Source organism: Pogoniulus pusillus, chromosome 3, assembly GCF_015220805.1.
Source record: "Pogoniulus pusillus isolate bPogPus1 chromosome 3, bPogPus1.pri, whole genome shotgun sequence".
NCBI lineage: Eukaryota > Metazoa > Chordata > Aves > Piciformes > Lybiidae > Pogoniulus > Pogoniulus pusillus.
In genome coordinates this window covers 18,538,666-18,561,368 of record NC_087266.1, presented here as the reverse complement: position 1 = coordinate 18,561,368, position 22,703 = coordinate 18,538,666, and the positions used below count along the sequence as shown (strand labels likewise).

Genomic DNA, 22,703 nt, shown 5'->3' with positions numbered 1-22,703 from the left:
ATCCAGTTAGTAAAAAAAAAAACCACAAGATTCCCTCACCATGTGGTAAATAATGAGTTAAGAGTGTGATGGAAGATGATTTTTTTGCCCACCTAAAAAGAATGTTAAAAATTCTGCCATGTCATGGCTGGCAGTAATAAATAGAAAGGTGCACCTGTTGTTTAGTCCCAGAAGGTTCTCATGAATGCTGACAGTCTAGAACCATCCTCGTGTTAGCCATTTAAGACTTTTTCAAAATTCCAGGTGGTTGCATATTTCAATGTGATGGTTTGGGGCTCACCCACCCCCCCACTCTTATGAAATCACCCAGGCTAGACTCAGCTGGCTGAAAGTTAAGGAATGAAGCTTTAAATGCACAGCTTAGCACAACATACAAACAGATATTTACAATATATTTCAAATATTTACAGTTATATACAAGTTAAAGGTAATACAGAAACACAATACCCCTCCCAGAAATCAGAGTCCTCAGGAGGGGCTCCCAACCACCCTTCCACCTTCTTTCCACCCCTTGACCTTATCCCAGAGTCTGCCTTACATGCAAGGCGAGTTGGGAGGACTGGCAAAGGGCTAGAAGCAGAATGATTAGCTAAGTTACACAGAACCAAGCAGAACAGCAGAAGTCCAGGGAGAAAACACAGACACTGACTGCGACAGATAGAAACTGCCTTACCTGTTTGTGTCCTTGCTTTTATACATCTCAGCAAGCCTAAGCATGAAGTAAACATCACCACTGTTTCCTTTTCACAGCCTATAATCTAATTTCTCTCATTAAAATACTCCAGTTAGCCTCAAACCTGCACATTCCTCTCTCTGAAAATTAATGGAGCGTAGCACAGCCTATTTCACAAGGACGGTAGCAAACAGGCTTGCTGCATCCTGAGAGGATATCTGAAGAACTTCTGTTTTGCAGAAGATGCAGTAACCTGTTCTGATCTTCCTCCCATTTTCAAGGTTCATTATGACACAGAAAAATGATTTTACATTGCTATACTGGGTCAATTCTAAGTCTTGCTACTTTCTTGAAACTAATTTTTGGGGTTTCTAGACCTATCCACAGCTCTAGCAGATGTAACTTAGTTTAGAGTAGCCAAATCTTCATTACTTTAGCAATGCTCTTCTCACACCTCAAACTATCTCTCTCAAAAACCCAATGCCTTCTGAATGCTAGGTGTATTCTTAACCTGAAATTCTCCTTTGCTTAGAGAGAGGACAACTTTTCAGGCTTCACACAGAATCAACTTGCTTGATCAAGAAATAAATACCTCTACAGCATGTTTGTTTGGGTTTTTTTCTCCAGATAAAAACATTACAATTAAAAATTTTCAAGAGCTGTCTTACTTGTTAATAGTAATCATAGAATCACAGAATCATTTTGGTTGGAAAAGACCTTTAAGGTCATTGGCCTAACCATTATCTAACTCGAAGTTTGGTGCTAAACCATGACCTTCAGCACCATATGTATTCATCTTTTAAACACACCCAGGGATGGGGATTCACTCACCTCCCTGGGAAGCCTATCCCAGGCTTTGCTACCTGTTTCAATGAAGAAGTTTCTTCTAATATCCAACCTGAACCTCCCCTATCACTTGTTACTAAGAAGACACCAACACCCACCTTGAAGGTCATATTCTTTCAGGTAGTTTTAGAGAGCAGTAAGCTCTCATCTCAGCTTTTTTTCCAGGCCAACCAACCCCAGTTCCCTCAGCTGCTCCTCATAATGCCCATTCTTCAGACCCTTCACTAGTTTCACTGCTCTTCTCTGGACCCACTTCAGCACCTCAATATCTTTCTTCTAGCGAACAGTCTTGCAATGAACACAGTACTCAAGGTGTGGTCTGAGTATAGGGAGATAATTCTCATAGCCTGGAGCACATGCAGTGACTCACTGCAGGCGACGGGCAGACAGACCAGCCTGGCTGAATCTGCTCACCACAATAAAGATCACTCAGTGAATCACTAACATCAGCCCTCTTCCCTGCCTATGTTACATGGGCATAACACATTTCAAATGCAGCAATTACATTCTTCAAGAATTAAGTAGCAATATTAATGAAAAAATTATCAGGTGAACATAAAAGGTTGACTTGGAGAAAGCACTGCTTTGTCTTTTTACTTCTCACAGATCACAATCAAGTTATTACACTGAAGATATTTTCTATTACTCTTTCATTTCTGAAGACTTGCTCATTTCAGCAGTAGTATTCATGCCTTGAAAAGCATCAAACCAAACAGAGAAGATGGAATAGAGCTTACCTGTGATAAGAGCATCAGGTCTCGACTGCTCTTTCCTCCATGCAGGCACAAACACAGTAACATCCTTGTGGCCTCTCTCCAAAAACCAGTCTACTGCCAATTTGATTCCTCGACAGGAAAACACTTCTTTGTTCCCATGGCTGAAAGAGAGATTGAAATTCATTATATGACTTTTCTGTTCTACAACCACAAAGTACAGCAGAACATGAATCTCAAAGCTATGCTCTTCACTTGCTCTGTAGTTTCTGAGGGCAGCTGGGAGTCAGTCTGAACCTTGCTCAAACGTTGCTATCACTTGTAAACAGTGTGGGAGAGGGATACTAAATCTGCCAAATATTTTTGTGTCTGTACAGAGATTTGACAAATAAAAAAAGATAATAAAGTAGGAGCGTTAAAAATTCTCATAGTCCAATCAAAGTACAGGCTGTAACAGGCACCACAGAGAACTGATTAGAGAAATGAGGCCTGAAATACCAACACATGAGGTGCAATGTGTTTAGGAAATGCCTGAAGACGACCAATGAGCACCAGTACACATAGCAGCAAGGGAAGAGACAACAGATCCCCACTGCAAGAGAACTGTGAGGTTCCATCGTAAGAGGGAAAGAGAGAAAAGATGTCCAAGTCGAAGGGGACGTCAGACACACTACAGAACAGAGCAGGCAAATGAAGGGACTGTCCAAAATCAACACCACAAAACTAAGATTTGTTTAGTACTGTACTTAGAAGGAGAAATTAATTGTGTATTAAAAAAGCTGTGGAGAGACAGGTAAGCAGAACCTGATCAGACACAAGCAAAACAAAAGATGTGCGTCTGTTGTGCAATTAACTGTCTGAGGATAGGCAGGAGAAGCAATTATGTCATTATCTGAAGGCAGACAAGTCCTCAGCCAACTTCTACATCCTGCTCCAGCAGGACATGTTACAAAAGATACAGAAGAACTGGAGAGAATAAAAAAAAAAGGTGAAATAAGAACCTGGTTCGGTTTCAAGGGTGATTTTGTTTAATACCAATGGATCAAGGAGATTGAGTGCTCCCTCAGCAGGTTTGCAAATGACACCACATTAGGTGGGAGAGTCGGTCAGCTCGAATGTAGGAAAGCTCTGCAGAGGGATCTGGACAGGCTGGATTGATAGGCTGAGGTCAGTCATATCAGGTTTAACAAGGCCAAATGCTGGGTTCGGCACTTGGGTCACAACAATCCTGTGCAATGCTACAGGCTTGGGGGAGAGTGGTTGGAAAGTTGTCCAGCAGAAAAGAACCTGGAGGTGTTAATCAACAGGTGGATGAATGTGAGCCAGCAGTGTGCTCAGGTGACCAAGGCGAATTGCACCCTTGCATCTATCAGATGTAGTGTGACCAACAGTGATCATGGCCCTCTACTCGATGTTGGTAAGGCTACAGCTCAAACAGTGGTTGATTTTGGACCCCTCACTATAAGAGGGACATTTGAGTTGCTGGAGAGTGTCCAGAGAAGGGTCTAGAGAACAAGTCTTATAAGGAGCAGCTAAGGGAACCGGGATTGTTTAATCTAGAAAAGAGGAAACTGAGGGGAGACCTCATTGCTCTGTACAACTACCTGAAAGGAAGTGGTAGTGAGGTGGGTGTCAGTCTCTTCTCCTTAGCAACAAGTGACAGGACAAGAGGAAATGGCCTCAAGTTACACCAGGGGAGGTTTAGATTTGGTATTAAAAAAAAGCACATTTCTTTACTGAGAGTGGCCAGGCTTTGGAATAGGCTGCCCAGAAAAGGGAAGAGTCACCATCTCCAGAGATGTTCAAAACATGTGCAGACATGGCAATTTGGGACATGGTTTAGTGGGCATGGTGGTGTTTGGCTGATGGTTGCTCTTGATGCTCTTAGACATCTTTTCCAACCTTGATGATTCTATGGGGAAAGGCTAAATTGCATCTGCAAAAACACAAAGGCAGCCTGTGGAGTAACAAACCAACTTTCAATTAACAGCAGATAATGAAAACAGAGGACAGTGATCGACTGTTTGGTGTCTGTGGAAACGTTTTGGTAGCAGGGGGCTGTATGGTGGCCTCTGTAAGAAGTAGTCAGAGGCTGCCCCACACCAGGCATGCCCAGCTCTAGCCAGATCCACAGCAGAGAAGGGAATGAGGGAACAGCAAGGCTAAAGGAGGAAAAGGTACTCTTGAGCAGTGGGCACACATCTAGAGGGACTTGCAACCTGTGGATAACAATAAAAGTACAGAGTACTAGAGAAAAATAGCAACGTCCTGATCCAAGACCCATCACTGCTCACTGCCTCTCTAAAAGGACTGTCACCTGCAGCTATTGCAGAGTAAGAACCATAGGAGAGGTGTCTAGCATGGTACTGTGATGAAGGAACAGGGAGACAGGAACACTTATTTGGGGCGAAGCAAGCCTGGGAAAAGGAGAGATGCTTTCCCTGTTAATACTTTAATGTCTGTCTGTTTAATTTCCTAATATCTGACTCAGTAATTAAACACTTACATTAACTGGCCATAAATTAAATTTCCCAAGGTGACGCTGTTTGGCACACAGCAGTACTTGGTAAGTGGTTTCCTTGCCATTATTCTAACCCACAAATTTTCTTGCTCCTGTTCTTCCTGTTTTCTCCCTTGTTTTGCTGGTGGGAGGAACTGACCGATACCACCATCATCCCACTCGTTAAGGACAGAAAAGTCTTTACTCACTAAAAGGAAGTGTTAAGCAATACATTAGAAACAGCTTTCTAACAGACCAAGGGGACAGTCTGCCCACAGATTCTGGGATCTCCTCCCAGGCACTTTGCAGAACAAGTCAGACAGACCTTCTGAGGCCAGTCTGAGTTCTCCATGCACAGCAGGAGATGAGCAGCTGTTGCGAAGTTTCTCTCAAACCCACAGCTCTGTGAAGCAGAAGTAACACAGATGCAGGGCAGCAAGTTATTAACCTTTCACTTGGCTGGCACATCATGTACAGCAGGTATGCCACAATCTGCTTTTCAAAACGGTAAAATACAATTCTTTCACCATGGAGTGACTTGTGAAGGGAACAATATGATGATGGATAGGATAGCCAAAGGAAACCTACAATTCCCTGCTACTTGTGTGTTCACAGGTAAGTAAAAAGACCAGAGAGCTGGTTGGTTTGTTTGGTTGGTTGGTCAGATTTTTGCTTTGTTTTGGGTTTGTGTGTGGGCTTTTTTGTTTGCTTTTTTTTTTTTTTGTCTTATTGTTTTGTTTGTTTGTTTTTTTCATTTTTACATAGGACCATTTAAAAGTACCTACTATTTCCAGCTTTCTGAAAGATAGCACTTCTGTATGTCCCTTCCTACTTTGAAGGAGCCTGAGCAATCACACAATGGATGAAGTGGCACAGTAAAAGTGAGAAAAAAAATTGACCCAATGTTCAGATGCCAGAAGCCTGCAAAGAAGGTGATATGTACATTCATGTCTAGGCATTGAGAGAGAATGAATCATGGCTAACACCTCTCACAAGGCATGATTCTCAGCAGAGGCTGTGTGAAAAGTCATCTCCAATCAAAAGGCAAAAAAAAAAAAGAAGAAGAAAAAGAAAGAGAGGGGGAAAAAGAGCCCACTACCATTATCTGGATTATAGTAAGGAACTGTATTAGTTCCTTTTCTAATGACACTGGAAACAGGACCTGGAAACATAATTGAGTACTAAGATAGCGCACTTGTTGCTGGGACAAGAGTTAGGCTGGATGATCTCTGAGGTCTCTTCCAACCAGATATACAATCTGTGATTCTGTGAAATAATAATCAATTTCAGCTGGCACAGGGTACTCCAAGGATAGGTTAAGTCCATGTTCTGTACCTAGAGGGCTACACTGGGAACACTGTCAGGAACAAGACATCTGTGTGTCTCAGTATTCTGTTTCGCTATGGTTATAGGCCACACGTTCCTTGTTTTGTAACATTATGTAATATACTATTACACTGTAATAATAAAACACAGAGTAATATTTTGCAAGGTATTGTCTGGCCATGCTTGTTCAGCTGAAAAAGCACCATCTTCTGGCATTTAATAGCTTCCCAAACCACACACAGCCGTGTCATGTTTCAAATGCAGGTGTACATATGCATATTAAAAACAGCCAATACATATTTCCAGTCACGGCAAGTCGAATTACATCCCCCTGCAACAACACAAAATCAGGACACTTGGTGCATGTTCAGTATCCAGTAGGCAGCCATAAAGCCTCCTTTGCAAAGCCTGATACAAAAGGTCACTGTTGATGCTATCGGCAAGTCATGTGCCACCATAAACAGGCTGCAATCCATTTCAGAACGGTCAAGAAGGGCTTGTTCCAGCTACTAAATCCCAGGGAAATCACTGCACTGCTAGTACTGAACAAATTCTGTGGTTTCAAATGAGTAAAACCACTTTTCTCTTCTGACAGCAAACAAGCATTTTATTAAGACTACATTTTAGTAACCGTGTACTTCTTCCTGTAAGTCTGAGAAATCATTTCTGGAATCAAATCCTGGCCTCTCTGAATGAAAGGGATGTTCTTGTCTACTTTCCACCAGGCTGGGATTCAAGTCATACTTCTGAATTCAGAGGGAGGACCACGCAGTTCAGCTCCTTACTTTTCTCTTGCCTAGTGCAAACTATTAAAATTCTTTCATCCAGAGCACAAGTTTTAAATCTACTTAAGCTCTATGAAATAGAAATAAGCAATGCATTACAGTGAATATTAGCTTTTCTGCATTGCTGAGCAAATTCATTTCGAGCTTCTACAAATCTCCACATTTTTTAATGCTCCTCTTCAGACACATGCCTAAACTAGTACTTGAGTGGATACAAATTTCAAGAAACTTAAATGGTTAGCGAGAAAGTCTGTGAAAAAGGACATGTAATTAATTTTTTCTCCTCTTCTGTTTTGCTGTCATGCAGACTTGATGCTCTCCTTTTAGTGATCTTTGTGCTTCATCAGCTTTAAGATACATTATATGGTGAAAAGACGAAAATCATGCTGCTTCTCTTGTTTTCCTTCCAATTAGTTGTAAAACAGAAAAGTGTTTGCCAAGAAACTTCCTCTTACAAATCTCTTTCCAACGATTAGAAGTCTATGAAAACTCAGAGCAGCCAGAATGATAGCTGTAGCCCTGAGTGAGGCACTGGGGTGTACTGCTCTGGTCTTGCTTGCTGACTATGTTTAATCTATTGCACTTAGATGAAGGAAGATGAAGTATATTCCTTACAAAGTACCGAGTTCTCCTTCACGCCAAGCATGAATAATTCTTCTTATCATTAACTTTTATCCTCAGCCTGCTGATAGCCGTGGTTTTATTTTTATAGAAAAAAAAAGAAGTAAAAAAATAGTAGCACAACAAAAATAGGTCCAGCATTTTCTAGTCTGGGAAAGTTAGTAGAAAGTGGTAAAGCCTCTAATGAGGTTTCATTTTCTCTGTTACAAATATCTAGTTTGGGGGCCAGTTATAAGTGACTGTATTGAAAAGAGTTGTGATACACACTTCTATAACACTGACTACTAACAACAACTCCAAGTCTTCTGGTGCGTTCTAGCACAACATTCAAACCAACACAGAGTCTGCAGATTTTGAAAGCTACAGGAAAGAAATGTATTGATGCAAGAGACATTGGAGGTCTGATCATAGAACAGAATCACAGAACGCACCAAGTTGGAAGGGACTCTAGAGCAAAACTAGTCCAACTCCCTGCAGTAAGCAGGAACATCCTCAAAGCCCCAGTCAAGCCTGACCTTGAATGCCACCAGGGGTTGGCTCTGGGTAACCTGTTCCAGTATTCCATCAAAGTAAAGAACTTTTTCCTAATGTCCAAACTGAATTTGCTTTTCCCTAGCTTAAAACCATTGCTCCTTCTCCTAGTGCTACATGCCTAAAAAGTCCCTTCCTAGCTTTCTTCGGGTACTGGAAGGCCGTTAAAAGGTCTCACCAGAGCTTTCTCTTCTCCAGGTTGAACAACTCCAATTCTCTCAGTCTCTTTGCAGCAGGGGTGCACTCTGATCATGACTGTGGCCCTTTTCTGGACCCATTCCATCAGGTCTATGTCCTTCCTGGACATGAAGACTCCAGAGCTAGACACAGTATTCCAGGTGAGGCCTCACCAGAGCAGAGTGGCAGAATCACTCCTCTCAGCCTGCTGGCCATGCTTCTTTTCATGCAACCCAGATGATTTGCCTTGCAGGCTGCAAATGCACATTGCAAACTCACATCCAACTTTTCGCCACCAATACACCCCAAGTCCTTCTCTGCAGGATTGCTCTCTACCATATCCTCCTTCAGGCTGTGTTGATAAAGGATTGTCCCAGACAGAGGACCCTGCACTTGGCCTTGTTAAATCTCATGAGGTTCACCTTAGACCACTTCCCCAGCTTGCCCAGATCCCTCTAGCTCTACAATAATGTCTGTTGCATCATACATAGAGGGTTTTATATAACTGAAATCTTGACCCATCAAAGTACTTTCACTATGAATGCATAATGATTAAACCCAATTAGAACAAAGCTAAAATACAGATTTGCCTGGTAAATTTAGAGTTGCCAAACTCTTATCTTCTATCATGTCATAGGAGGAAAACAGTGTTCAGGCCACAACATAGAGAGACAAGAATTTCCACCCTGTATCATATTAGTGACTCATTAGCCTGGCAGCCTGGTTTTGTCTTTAGTCTATTTTTTTTTAAAGCTCTGTTAATTTCCTAATCACAGAAATAACTTGTCCCAAAGCATGCCTCAGTAACCTGGGCCTTCTGTCAGTCCCGAATTTGTTCCTCATATATATACACATTGATGCCAACAGAAAGTGGATGAAACAGATCACAAATGCTGGGTTTTGGGTTTCGCTTTTTTTCCCCATTAGCCAATGTCAAGTTACTCCAACAGTTTGAGGCCTTTGAAGGAAAAAAGCCTTGGGAGCTGTAATACCTTTCAAAACACCTTTCATCTGTAGGGTTTCCAGTGTGGGGGCACTCTATAGAGTACAGCAAATGCAGTCACCAGTCAGACATGCATACAGGTATCTGACTGAGCAAGAGTCACACACTCAGAAGTCGAAGGTCAAACCAGGCAAAGACAAGTTATGCTTAATACTGCCAGTGACAAACTCCTATCCACATGACTGCTACTTGTTGGAAAAATATTTTCATCTCTTCCTAAAGTGACTTCTCAAAATAACTAAAGAAACTAAGACAGTTGCTGCCTTTGAAGAATGAGCACCTGAATCAATGCACCAAGATACAATTGTGTCTACCAAGCTCAGCAACACAAAATCTGAGAAATGGCTAACACAGCTAACTTGTTAATTTGTTAAAACACACATGCAATTAAATTTCATGTGGAAATTACATATGACATGGCCAAAACAATCAAATAATCCTTGGGTTGACGCAATTTGCAGTTAGGGAAGAACTTCTACATAGACAGGGCATCAGTAAACCTTTTGCTACAGCCAGATGATCTGCCTCATGGTTAATGCACAAGGACAAGACTCCGTTGTCTAAATGGAAATGTCAAACACTGGTTAGGCACCTTTGGGTATTACATACTCTCTCCAGCTGACAGCCACTGCTGAATAGCACTGGGGTCTGTCACATCTGTCAGACCTGAGTGTAATTTTCTGGTGCTGCCAAGCACCTAGAACAACCACAGCTGGCTGGTTATGAAAGCTCTAAGAAAACCGTAATGTATCTGAAGGAGGAGTGCATTTACCTAAAAAACATCTTTCTCTCACTAACAAAAAGTAACTACACAATGATTATTTCACATTGCAGTTTGCCCTGTGCAATGAATCACCATCAAAACAACACATACAAATATACAGGACAAGGTTTTCTAAAAGAGGAAACTGAAGTGCATCACCCCCATGGCCTGGGAATCCTAAGGATGACGTTTTCAGAAGAATATAACTGCTCAAAACAAGACCAACTGATTTCACTTGCAAACCCAAATGTCACATGACCAAAATACTTCAGCTCTTTCACCCATATAATTCTGACAGTGGTCCTCTAAAAACTGCAATACAGCAAGTAAATACACATTATTTCCTTATCAGTGTTATATTCTCACTATGTCCTTTATAAGCACAGTCACTATATTTTTAATAGAAAGTTTATCTACATTTATGCAAAATTTGAAACTCATTCTTTTCACTGCTAGCAAAGAAAGTTTGAAGGCACTCAGGCTAGCCAGGGAACACTAACAAACATCAAACAGAAGCAAATGAATAAAAGAGTTACCATTTCCCCACTATCTTTGTACCTAACAATTCTGTACCTTTGCTGCTTCTTGGCAGCAAAAGCTCAACTGTGATTTCAGTAAAGAGAAGTATCACAGCAGTAACCACTTTGAAGCATCCTAGCTCTACCCTTGTAAAGGACAAGCAAAGAAGAAGTACTGTGTCTCTTCAGGACAGAACTCTCTCAATCTTAGGAGTAAAGTGAAGTCTCAAAATGAAGGGGCAAAAGAGAACCTGAAAACCCTGCCTCTGCTGCCTCATGGAGAAACTGGACCCTCTCCCCAGGTAGCGGGGGCTTAGCTGAGGAAGCCTGTGATGCATGAAGATCAAGTCCAAAAACACACTGGAGAACAGACAGATGCAGAGGTGATTAGCAGACAATGTGCTGTTGCTAGATGGGCAGAGATCACCTTCTTTTACCTACCTGTCATACAAAGAGAAAATTTAGGGTAGCTTAAGTCTCATCATACAGGTACACAGAACTGACTGTGTTACCTGTCTAGTATCTGTGCTGTACAGTTTACACTAAATAAGGTCCTGTGTGCTTTTTTATGTCAATGGACATATGTCTTTCTTACATGGACTGAGGTTCTAAATGAAGATTTTACACTATAATATGATCCTCTACATGCAAAAAAACCCAACCCCCCACCTTATGAAACAAGATTAATTACACAGCTCTCTGGAAAGCAAACCTAGGTCACTGCTCAGGTATGGCACAACTGAATCCTGGGTACTTATCAGCCTTACTCTCAGCTGTGGGAAGCATCTATCAAGAACTCCACAGCTGTTCTAGGGGGTTATTTAATTTGCTCTTCAGTTCTGATTTTAAGTTTACACATGCATAGTGAAAAGTCAGTCTTATCTGTAAGAGCATTCTATCAAAAGACTTTGTATGTGTCAGGCTTAAACGTGTGGTTGCCTTTCCTCCTCTAGAAAAGTTAAGTAAATACCAAGAAAGCTGGAATAATGAAAGAACAAACTCCTATCTGAAGTATCTCATTGAAACAAAATGGCAGTTCTTCAAACCATAGCTTAAAAAAGCCATCCTTCTGCTATTCAGTTCTAGGAAGGAGTTTGCTTTGTTTTTAAAACTCTAATCACTGCAAATCTTTTAACTAATTCTGGGAGCTTTAAAGGTGAAAGACACAAGATACATCTGAACAACAAATTTAAGGCACAAATGCCATCTCAAAGTGTTAGAAAAGCTTTCCAAGTGTTACAAGAAGGCAAAATAAAAAGAGAATTAGGTGGGGTTTTGTTGTTGCTTAGCTGCTTTGAGTTTTTGGTGGGGGTTTTTTGTGTTGGGTTTTGGTGGTTTTTGGGGAGGGGGTTGGTTGGTTTTATTTTTTACTTATTTTTATTTGGTTTTGGGTGGGAGGAGAGTTTTGTTGTCAGGGGTTTTGGGGGGAAGGGTTGTTCAGGGCTTGTTTAGCTGGTTGGTTGTTCTCATTTTTTTGTAGTTTTTAACTACAGTTTGCTAAAGCTGTTTGTCTGTAAAGTAACCTCCAGGTCAGACTAGCATACATACTGGGTTTGGCTTGCCAGATTAAATCACTCTGGTCCAAGCTTTTTTTCTGCACTTCCCTTAAGGAATGCAGAATTTCACCTGTCACCAGTTGACTAGATGTAACCAGTCACACATTTATGAACATCCAGTGACATAATCAGACACAACCTTCCTCTTTCATATCAGACACAGATGTTCTCTGAACCACAAAAAGAACTTCAGGTTCTATTTCTAGGTCTAATAGAAAAATTCTAATTTTTCTTTTTCTCTGAATAACTAAACTGAATCAATTAATTTTGCAGACAAAAATCTGAAAGATGCAGGTAGGAAAGTATTGCTGGCACTGAGACCAAGGGAGGGATGAAATTAAGTCATACTGTGTCACTCATTAGATGTTTTATGAAGCTGTGTCCTTAATTAGCCATGCAGTGTGGAGAGACAAGGCAGCAGAGTATTTGATCCTTCCAGAAGAGCAGGGCTGTCTCATCCTGCTAGTATTACTGGACATCACTCCAAGCTTCTCCACCAAACTTTCCCCATCCTTTAAAGGAAAATTAAAATTATTCTAGATAAGAACCTCTAATAGTAAATGGTATCACTAAGTAAGCATACTGCAGCAACATGGGAGTAAGAATATAGACCACAATCTACCCTTTTCTGTGATAATCTATGAGAGAGCTCCCAAGAACATCTCTTGGAAGATTATATAGTCTTGCTTAGGGCACAGGCTTATATCCCTTCAATGATTTCAAAGTGAAGTCCTTTACCATAGCATGGAAAAGCAAAGAGGAAACAAAACAACAGATCATGCCAGTTTATAGGTTACTTATAACAGCACCTTGGACACTTGGATATAGAAATGCAAACAAGATTGCCTGAAATGCAGGTGAATTCTCTCTATCTCGCCTACTGCTTTTAACATTGCTCTTTTACATGTGAAAAACAAAGCAAAAAAGCAGAGCAGAAGTGTTTGGTTTTTTTTCCAACATGCTGGTCAGCACAACAAGGCATTGGTAACTTCTTAACAAGGGTGATAAAGGAATCAGTGAGGGAACCTGCTGGATCTCCTACACAGAAACAAGAAGAACTGGTCAGAGATGTGAAGGTCAGGTGAAGCCTTGGCTGCAGTGATCATGAGTGGTGGAAATCAGGATTCTGTGAAGAAAGAACAAGGCAAAAGACAGAATCACTACCCCAGACTTCCAGAGACCACTTTGGCTGTTCAGGAGAATCACATGTGATATAACCCTAGACATATGAGAGGCACAAGAGTGATGGTTGATTTTCAAGGATCACGTCTGCAAATCTCAATATTGGTCCACCTAGAAGTGCAAAAGTGAGGTAAAATTGAGGACAAGATTTTCCCTCAACAGAGGAAACACTGAAACAGGACATTTGCAATCTGCTGAGCCCTGATGGGATGCACTCAAGGATCTTGTGGGAGCTTGCTAATGACATTGCAAGGTCACACTTGGTAATCCTTGAAAGGTTGTGGTAACTGGGAATGTTCCTAAGGACTAGAAGACAGCAAATATCCCTTCTATCTTAAAAGAAAGCAAGGATAATTCAGGGAATTACAGACTGGCCAGTCTCAGCTTGATCCTTGCAAAGTTAATGGAGCAAATCTTCCTGGAAGCCCTTTCCTAACAAATTAGGTAGATGGGTGAAGGTGACTGGGATCAGTCAGCATGGAAACAACCTCATAGCCTGCTAGAGTGAGTAGCTTAATGATTTAGGAATGCAGTGGATGTTGGTTATTGTGCCTTTAAGAAAGCTTTTGACACATTCTCTCACTGACAAACTAATGAAGTGTGGACAAGACAAGGGAACAGAGAAGTAGACTGCAATCTCTCTGCTGCTGCACTTAAGGGGTTATGACTAGTGGCATAAAGTCCAGCCAAAGGCCACTCAGTACTGGTACACCCCAGGAATTGCTACCAGGACAAGTACTGTTTAACATCTTCATCAACAACCCAGATAACCTGACAGAATTTCCCTCACCAAGTTTGCAGAGGTCACAATTTGGAGGAATATATCAGCCAGGTGTGCTGTGATTCAGAGGAAGCCCAAGAGGGCAAGTGGGTCAACAGGTACCTCAGCAAGAGCCAATCTTGTGCCTGAGGAGGACTATTACCAGGGGCCACCCAGCTGGTAAGCAATCCTTTTTCGAAGAAGGGTTTTTGAAGGGGTTTTGATGAATACCAAGCTGACCATGACCCAGCAACATGCATTTACAGCATGGAATGCCAACATCCTCCTGCACTGCATCAGAAAAAGTGCCAATAGCAAGTTCCCTGTACCAGCTCAAGCTTGTTGAGACAAATATGGAGCAATGGGTTTATTTCTGGGCTCCCCAGTATAAGACAGACATGGACAATACTGCGGAGAGTCCGTGAAGGACAATAAAATTAGCTAAGGGTCTGGAGCAACTATCATATCAGGACAGACTGAGAGAGCTGGGACTGGAGAAAAGGCTCAGGGGGACTCTTATCCAGGTATATAAAACTCATGGAAGGGAATAAAGAGGAAAAGAAACTGACTTCTCAATGGTCTCCAGGACAAGAAGTGGAATACAAGAAACGTCATTTAAACATCAAAAAAAGGACAAGGCTTTCCTACATAAGGCAATTCAGACACTGGCACACAGAATATGTCAAGTCTCTATCCTTGGAGATAATAAAAGCCCAGCTTGACGTGGCCTTGAACTGACACTGCTCTGTGCAAAGATTTAAACTAGATGATCTAAAAAAGCCTCTTCCAAAAAGAATTATTCTGTGATTAAATTTGGTACAAAACAAGTAGAGACTTGTGAATTCAATTCTCAGACACAGAAAGATTGCTACAGATTCAGTCTGGTTTAAGTTCCTGTAGCATGCATAGCATGCACTCCTACTGAACTCAGTTTATGTAGGTGGTCAAGAAAATAAATTGAGCATAGGAAGGCAAATCCTAAATATTTATACTAATATCTGAATAGACATTAAGTTACTGATCTGGAGCTACTCCTGGAATGGGCTCAGTACAGTTTGTGGGAGATAGAACCTAGACAGAACCCACAAAGTCTGAGCTGTGCTAACTAGCTAACACTTGCACAACTGTTTTTAGATTCAAGTGAAATACAATCCAAAGCCATTTAGAAGTCTCTAGATATTTTCTTGGTTGAGTACCAGAATAGTGTTTCTTCTACTGCACATAATTTACAGCTGAAGTTGAACAAAAATATGAGGAATTACTCATCAGGTTAAAAGAACTCACAGGAATATTCCATTAACCTTTTCTTTATCCTTGTTAACATATCAACTTAAATAAACAAAACTGATCATATTGGCATAAATAAGAGTCACAGTTAAAAGTAAATTTTAATAGTCTCATTTAAAGGTAATTGACTTGATTAGGAGCTAAATAGACCTGGGCCTTCAGCCCAGAAATTACTTTCATAAACTTTTATTACTAAGCCAATGAAAACCACAGTGAGTCACTGGAAGACTAAAACTGACCTTTCTAAACCATGGTGTTAGTAATCAGATAATCCCTATGAGATACCCAATTAGTTACTAATCAATTTGTCATTTAATAATTTATACAGTCATAGCCCCCTCCAATCTCTCAGCATGTCTGTCATTTCCTTCTCTAACCAGTGAAGCATGAATCTCCAGCCTTCCCACAGAAAAGTTTCTTGCTATGTACCTAGATGACTGGGGTCAGGATGGGTAAATGCTGTAGGTAAATGTGTTCTCTGTGCATAAGAGAAAATCTAATGCAATCTCAGGAACTAACGCCAATAAAACCAAACTCCAAATGTGATAACCAAGACCAATTTTACTGGCAGATCAGTCATTACAGAATAGCCTACCATGGAGAAGCATCCCTTAAGCCTCTTAGTTCCAAATTGCTATTTTTTAATCTTAAGGAATCTCATATTTGCTTTAACCTCCCATATGTAACTGGACACAGCAGCTGCCTATAGCAATAGCACCTGTCAAAAACTGATTAAGTACTAGACTGGCAGTGTGAAGGAGAGACTTGATAGTTGTCTACAAAGGGAGACTGGCATTAACCTAGAATAGTTCTAACAGCAAGTCCAAACCACTGAACTCTTGCAGACCTCTAGCCTGAGTGCAAGATTGGCAGATTCTATGGTCGATGAAGACAATTGTGACAGAACCTGCATATGGTTTCAGACAATTATACCAAACATCAGTGCTTGAATGACACAAGGTTGTTTCGTTCCATTTAAATATAAAACCAAAAGCTTCACAGTCACATACCTCATTGCAACATTGCTGCCATCAATAACTATTGGTCTCAGGTTGTCACCATCCTCTGTCACATCCTCCTGCAGTGGAGACTCTGACCTCTGAGACTCTATGGAAGATGCTTCACGCATTACACTAGTGTTAGCATTAGTTACAGTCTGATCAGCCTCAGTTTTATTCCCAAGTTTCACAAGTTCTCCCAAAATATCATTTATTAAAGCATCAGTACCAAGTTTATTTAGTACAAGTTGAACCTGCTCTTCAGAGTAACCCAATTTAAGTGCAAACTCCAGTTTGGTTTGATATTCTTTCACCACATCAGGGGGTTTTACTTCCTTAGGTACTATCTGAGCCTCTTCTATGCTAAAGTCTTGTAAGATTTCATTTCTTTTTAGTATATGAGGCTCTAAGCAAGGAGATTGGCACAGCTGTCGGTGAGTCTTAGGCAATAAATGTGATTCTGAAGCAGAATTATTCAGTCTTTCTGAATCATTATCAGAATTTGTGCTTTCTTCAGAGTCACAGCTGGAGCTTCCAGAATTCTCTTCAGATGCCTCCTTGTCTACATCTTCTTTCCTAGAATTAACTTTATCCATCGTTGGCTTCTCGGCCATTGACCAAGGTACAATTGCATTTATTTGTGTGCCAGTGTTCCCCACATAAAAGTGGCCTAAGTCATGCCCCAGGTGATCCTTCAAGCCCATGAAGCTGCTGCATGTACTTGACTCCACTTTGTTGTTTTTCTTGTATTCCTGAATATAAAGTGTTCCGTATTCCTAAAGAGAGAACAAAAACGTTGCAACTGGTTACACAAATTACTTGTTTTGTATTTTCTTGCTGCTTCCTCAGAACTGCATTTACTCTCTCTCAATAGAGAAATAGGAATTATTTTTTCTCAAGAAAAGAGAAAACTTTTTTCCCTAAATGACATCTATAGCTAAGCCGACAAACAACTGATCATCTGTTTCTGAATGTATCATGCTTTCACTTAAACATTTCTAGAAATTGATTTATGAAAGAATAAGAAACCAAACACTGCAAGTTTACCTACTGTAACTCAGAGAAGTCTTGCCACAATTTAAAGAAACCAAGGTATTTCTTCAAGCTTAAGACAGTATGGTAGCAACAACAACAACAAAACCCCTGCAGTTCCTCCACCAGTGCAGCTTTAAAATCCAAGTCCCAGAAAAGCTTGTTAAATTAGATACTGCAGGAAATCAGCATAGTGCCAGATTAACTGTCTTATTAAACAAATGTAAACTACCATAAAATGAAGCATTAAAAAAAAAACTTTATAGGCCCTATAAGACTATTAGTTCAACTGAATATACTCCATTTCTGAATTCTCTTATGTAGTGATAATTAAGTCAACAAGGACTAACTGCTCTCGGTAGACTGCTGTATTACTAACACAGACAGCATTTACAGACACAGATTTGACCAAATAGGCAGTAACGCCCATGGAGGTCTTTGCACTGATTGCAAAGGCAAATTCATCAAGCCAACAAGATAACACAATTGAAAGCTGTCTTCAATTTCTGGACTAGATTTGTGCAAGCCTTTTACTGAATCAAAATTACAGATGGTTAGTGGACATGTATGAAGAATTGAAGACAAAGTTTCAATTTTCTGTATATCATACACCTGCTGTATTAGTTTTTCTGGAGAACTGTACATAACCATAGTTATATAGAAGTTAGTTAATTTCATCACAAGGATTATTTCCACAATCTACATTTAAAGGCAAATTGCTACTTCTTTCCCCTATTTTATTCTTTTAAACAGGAATCTTTGCCAAGTGCCTCAGTAAAGAAAGCAAATGATACTATTTCTCATATATAAAAATGGACCATATGGACCAATGGTACTGCAAGCTCATTGTGAAAAAGAAGAATTTACATTAAGGGAAGACTACGAAACAAAGAGTTCTTTCACACTTCTTTCTTGCAAAGCAGAACATAAAAACAGCACAAAGAGGCAAAGGACTTCACTCACTTGAACTTGATGGATACATTACAGACACAAATTTTATCAAGGAGGATATATTGAGACAAAATCCTATGTCAAACAGAATCTAATAAAAATTACAGGTATGTCTCACAAATAAGCCAAAAATCTCCATTAGCAAACACATTAACTTTCCCATTCCCTTAAAGATTAGCATTTAGAAACTACTTTGTATTTTTAAAACATGGTGTACTTTCCTCTTCTTAGGATAAATATTTGAGAGAGCACACAAGAAATTCATGCAGACTTAAGACTAGAGAGAATCAAGTAAAAAAAAATCTAATCTGTGGTTCAGCAAAAGCAGGTCATCACCACTGTGGTGGAGCTTTTTGAATATGGGGCAGAAAAACTGTTCAAATAAACAAACAAGCACATCTGTCTATCATCAGCATTTTCATCACCACAACCTTAAACCAACCAAAACTAATAGAAGAATAAAATTTTTAGAAGGCAGCAGGGCTGTAATTCTCTGGTAATAACTAATCAATCAATACTACTGTCTCTTAACTCAAAGCTTTAGGATTTCAAGCAACACCACAGATTAACCACATGAGAATATAGGAAATAAACCTTTCTACGCAGTGATTTATTAACTAATGTAATGTACTCAAGAGCACAGTGCTAGTAACAAACCACAACAATATCCCAATGAAAGGATACAGTTAAAAAACCAACACAGAACCAAGAAACACACACACAAAAATAATAATAATTAAAAAATCTCAAACAAGAAACCCCTATTGGAAGCAGGGCTGCTTAGCAACCAGCCTGTAGTTGCTAGGATGCACTCCTTTAACATACCATCATGAATACTAGCACAGCGAAAGAATAATTTGGTATGAACAAAAGCCCATGAAAGAGAGCGGGACTTAAGTGCGTCTGGTTTCCCCTCAGAGAACAATGCAGCTGCCAAACCGATCTGGAAGCCCCGACATCATTGTTCCACCAACCTCACAATCTGCTCTGAATCGAGGAAGTCTAGTTAATGGGCAACACTTTTAAGCTGGACTGAAAAGTTGAGCTGGCTCATGTACTGCCACTGCAGAATACAGGGAGATAATGGGTCACTGCCTAAATCCATGTACTGTGAAATGTCATTTTAGTATTGAACTAAAAGTAGAAGGAGGAAGGTTTTTTTTTGAAGGGGGGAAGATGAGGTTGCATATTAAGAGCATGGAATAAACAAAGCTTGAAGTGCATAGATCAGAAAGAGGATTAATTTTTTTTTTAGTGTTAGTTAAAATAATACTTAAGTCATTATCCAACCGCTTCTGCCTTGAAGTTTAAGTGCTTTACGGCAACTACAATCATAACACCCTCTACTGGGATTCAAATAAGTTGCTAGCATATGCATGTGTCTGAAGATCAGGCATTATATGAAAAGCACTATAGATGATTTGCACATCAACTGCATACGAAAAAATGACCATAAATCAAGCTTTGTCCATTGTTAGGAATGTATACATAATCAGCCTTCCATCTATCTGCTTTAAGTCTCCTGTCAATCTTCATCTTGACCCAACACATAACCACTTCTTTGGCACAGAACTCTTTTTCTTTTTCAGAAACTATGTAAATAGCAGACTAATAAGAGCAGAAGCTTTAAAATCTGACACTGATAACATATAGTCACCATACTACTGCTTTAACAGACTACTTTAAATTATGTTTACACTGTAAGTCTAAACCTTAAGATTTCTGAAATAAGTTTTGCATAAGTAGCACTCTATTTCTGGCATCCAAACAGTATATATTGTCAGTAACATTTTGACAGTGTCTGAGAACTCTGTACACTGTATTTGTGGTCAGGAGCATCTCTTAGAAATGCTATGCTTTGGAAAGCCCAACATGATGTCCTTGATGAGTTTCATTGATTAGAACCATGAAAATCAGATGTCAATGCTGAACACTGTTGGAATTGATTATTTTATCTTGATTTGATTAGTGAAGAGCAACATGCCAGGCAGTCTATTTGAACAAACTGGTATTCCAAATAATCACTAGTGTACCTATATGCAGGACAGTGCTCATAAAATCAGAAAAGGTCACACCAGATATGAACTCCCTGCACTCTTATTTACAAGGAACTCTCATTACATACATATGGATTTACTGTATTACAATGTAATATAGTTATGAAAAATATCAGCTTCTGACTCGACTGAGAGCCAACCAAAAATCAGCCCGAAAATTCTTCTCAAGGAAGTCTTCAACTTTTGAGTATGCTCACCCACAGCTAAGTAACAGGATTTGTGTATGTGGAAAAGTTAATTTAAGTATTACAACTTTATGAAGATTTAAGTATTACAACAAAAGTTTTAAACTACAGCCTGTTTATAATGACAGTATTTCATACCAGGTTCACTGTTAAAGGCATAAAATACTTCATTACTGAGTTAAAGACATTTATCAAGTATAAATGTAATACTCTAGACGAGCACTGTAAACTTTCTGAGCATTGTAAACCTTTCCCATTTCTTAGGAGTCATCGCTATTTTCTACTAACCACTAAAGTTGATTAATTCACCTTCACACAAACCAAGTATTTCAAAAGGGGATGCAGGCAAGTACATCATCTAATCTTTTAACGTGTAGTCAGAATATTTCCCACTTACAATTGTGCATAAAAAAAAGCAATTTACTGCAAATTTAGTTCAAAGAGGAAAATAACAAGGAGTAAAAGTGTCATGTGGCACAGTGTAGCAGAAATGATTCTCAAAAGTCCATCAAAAGTTTCTGAAGATACATTCTACAGTGAAACAGTTCAGCATATATTTGCAAAGGCAGACTTTTTCTGTCTTTTAAACACAAAATAGAAAACACTGACATCACAGTTTGTTGAAATGCTATTACTTGTCACAAAGAGAAGTGCAGAGCTGATGAGAAAAGGGAAAAAAATGTATCGGTTATCCAAATTATAAAGATACTGCAACAATGCAAATAAAATAATGAATATGTAATAAATGCCTACTGTGGTAGTTTCTATGTATTTAATTACCATTGTATTTCAATGAGTGCTGTTGTCTGCATCATTCTATCCAACAAAGGAAAGATGTCCCATTGAACAGATTGGTTAATGCTCTGGGGCAACAGATGTCTACTGGAACTGCAGGAGATCAGCAACTGGTGGCCTGCCCATCTTCTGAAAACTTTCAATAGACTCATGCATATGTTCACACAATAGGGCATGTGGTAGAAATGCAAACCTCTTTTTAACCCTTTTGTATGCTCTCCTTCCCTCCCAACTGATATACGAATGTCTTTGTTTTGTTGGGTTTTTTTTTTCTTTATAGGATCCTTGGGACACAGGCTCACGGAGCATACACTGCTGGTTCTTCAGCCTAACATCTGAACTCAAAACATAAACCAAAATGGATTAGAAACTTTCTAAAAAATAGCCAGGCTAGCTCAAAGCACAAAAACTTTGACTGGAACATGTTCCCATCTGAGAACATGCTACTGCTCTATCTTGCACTACAGTATCTTCAGTGAGCCCACAACGGAGGTTTTTCCATTTTCAGAAACACAGGAAATTTCACCCATTGTATGGTGGTGAGTTGTTTTAAAGCTTCTTCTACCAATCACAGATTAAATAATAGCTTGTTTGCAAAAAAGGATAAATACCCACAACTTAAAGTTGAAACCTCCCCTTCTTTCCAGAGGGCTAGAGTAGAATTAGTTCTGTTGATGGCTACTGCCTGCCATTTTCAAATTCTGGGAAATACACCATTACTGATGCTTTTGAAAGTTCCTTAATGGAAGCTACTGGGTGAGATCATTGTTCTTTTATATACTTAATCTTCAGACATAACTGTTTTTCTTTCCCTCTTTTTTCCAAGAGACACCCCAAGTGTGCAAATCTTATCTGACACACAGGCTAGCTAGGTTGTCCAAACACAAACTGATAATGCTGAAACACCAGAAAGGTGAAACGTCTCGTTTCTGCAGAGAGAAGCCCATATACTTACGTTCGCTGGAAAACACACAGACATTGGTTTCTTGTAGCGGTTCCAGAAGCAACTCCTTAACACGATTTCAGCTGCAGACTTCAGGCAAGCAAGCAGAACAATGAATGGACGAACAGATGGACCCACGATGTCTTTGCTTAACCTATTACTGAGCAGACACGGAGCCAATCACGACCCACAGAGCTCACAATTAGTTGGCTGGGCAGATGCAAGGCAACCTCCCCACCCTGCATCAGGTTTGGAGGTTTCTAAGATAAGCAAGTTGATGTCATTCTCAGGGTCTGCCCCGGGCAGCATGTGTATTAACGAGGGGTGTGCAGCAACAATAGGCCATACAAAAGAGACTAGCAGGCAGCTGCTGTATGAGAGCCAGAGTCATTAGGGAGCAGGCTGCCAACAAGAAACACCTGGCTTGGGCAGACTTCAGCTTCTCCTCATTGTTTCTAATTCATGAAACAAAGAAAGGAATTATTTTTAAGTAGTAAAAGT

General features: G+C 39.9%; 1 protein-coding gene across 6 annotated transcripts in view; it reads right to left on the bottom strand.

Moving 5' to 3' along the window:
• Positions 1–22,703, bottom strand: part of ZC3H12C (zinc finger CCCH-type containing 12C) — a 45,600-nt gene that overhangs the window by 5,881 nt on the left and 17,016 nt on the right. For 5 of the 6 annotated variants that reach the window (XM_064171216.1, XM_064171241.1, XM_064171251.1 and 2 more), the window contains exons 2-3: positions 16,252–17,015; positions 2,257–2,396 (exon numbers count right to left, since the gene is read on the bottom strand). In XM_064171216.1, coding sequence (XP_064027286.1) covers positions 2,257–2,396; positions 16,252–17,015 — 904 coding nt within the window. Of the gene's footprint in view, positions 1–2,256; positions 2,397–16,251; positions 17,016–22,214; positions 22,551–22,703 lie in introns of those variants that run through there. The other variant, XM_064171221.1, reaches the window with a different exon arrangement.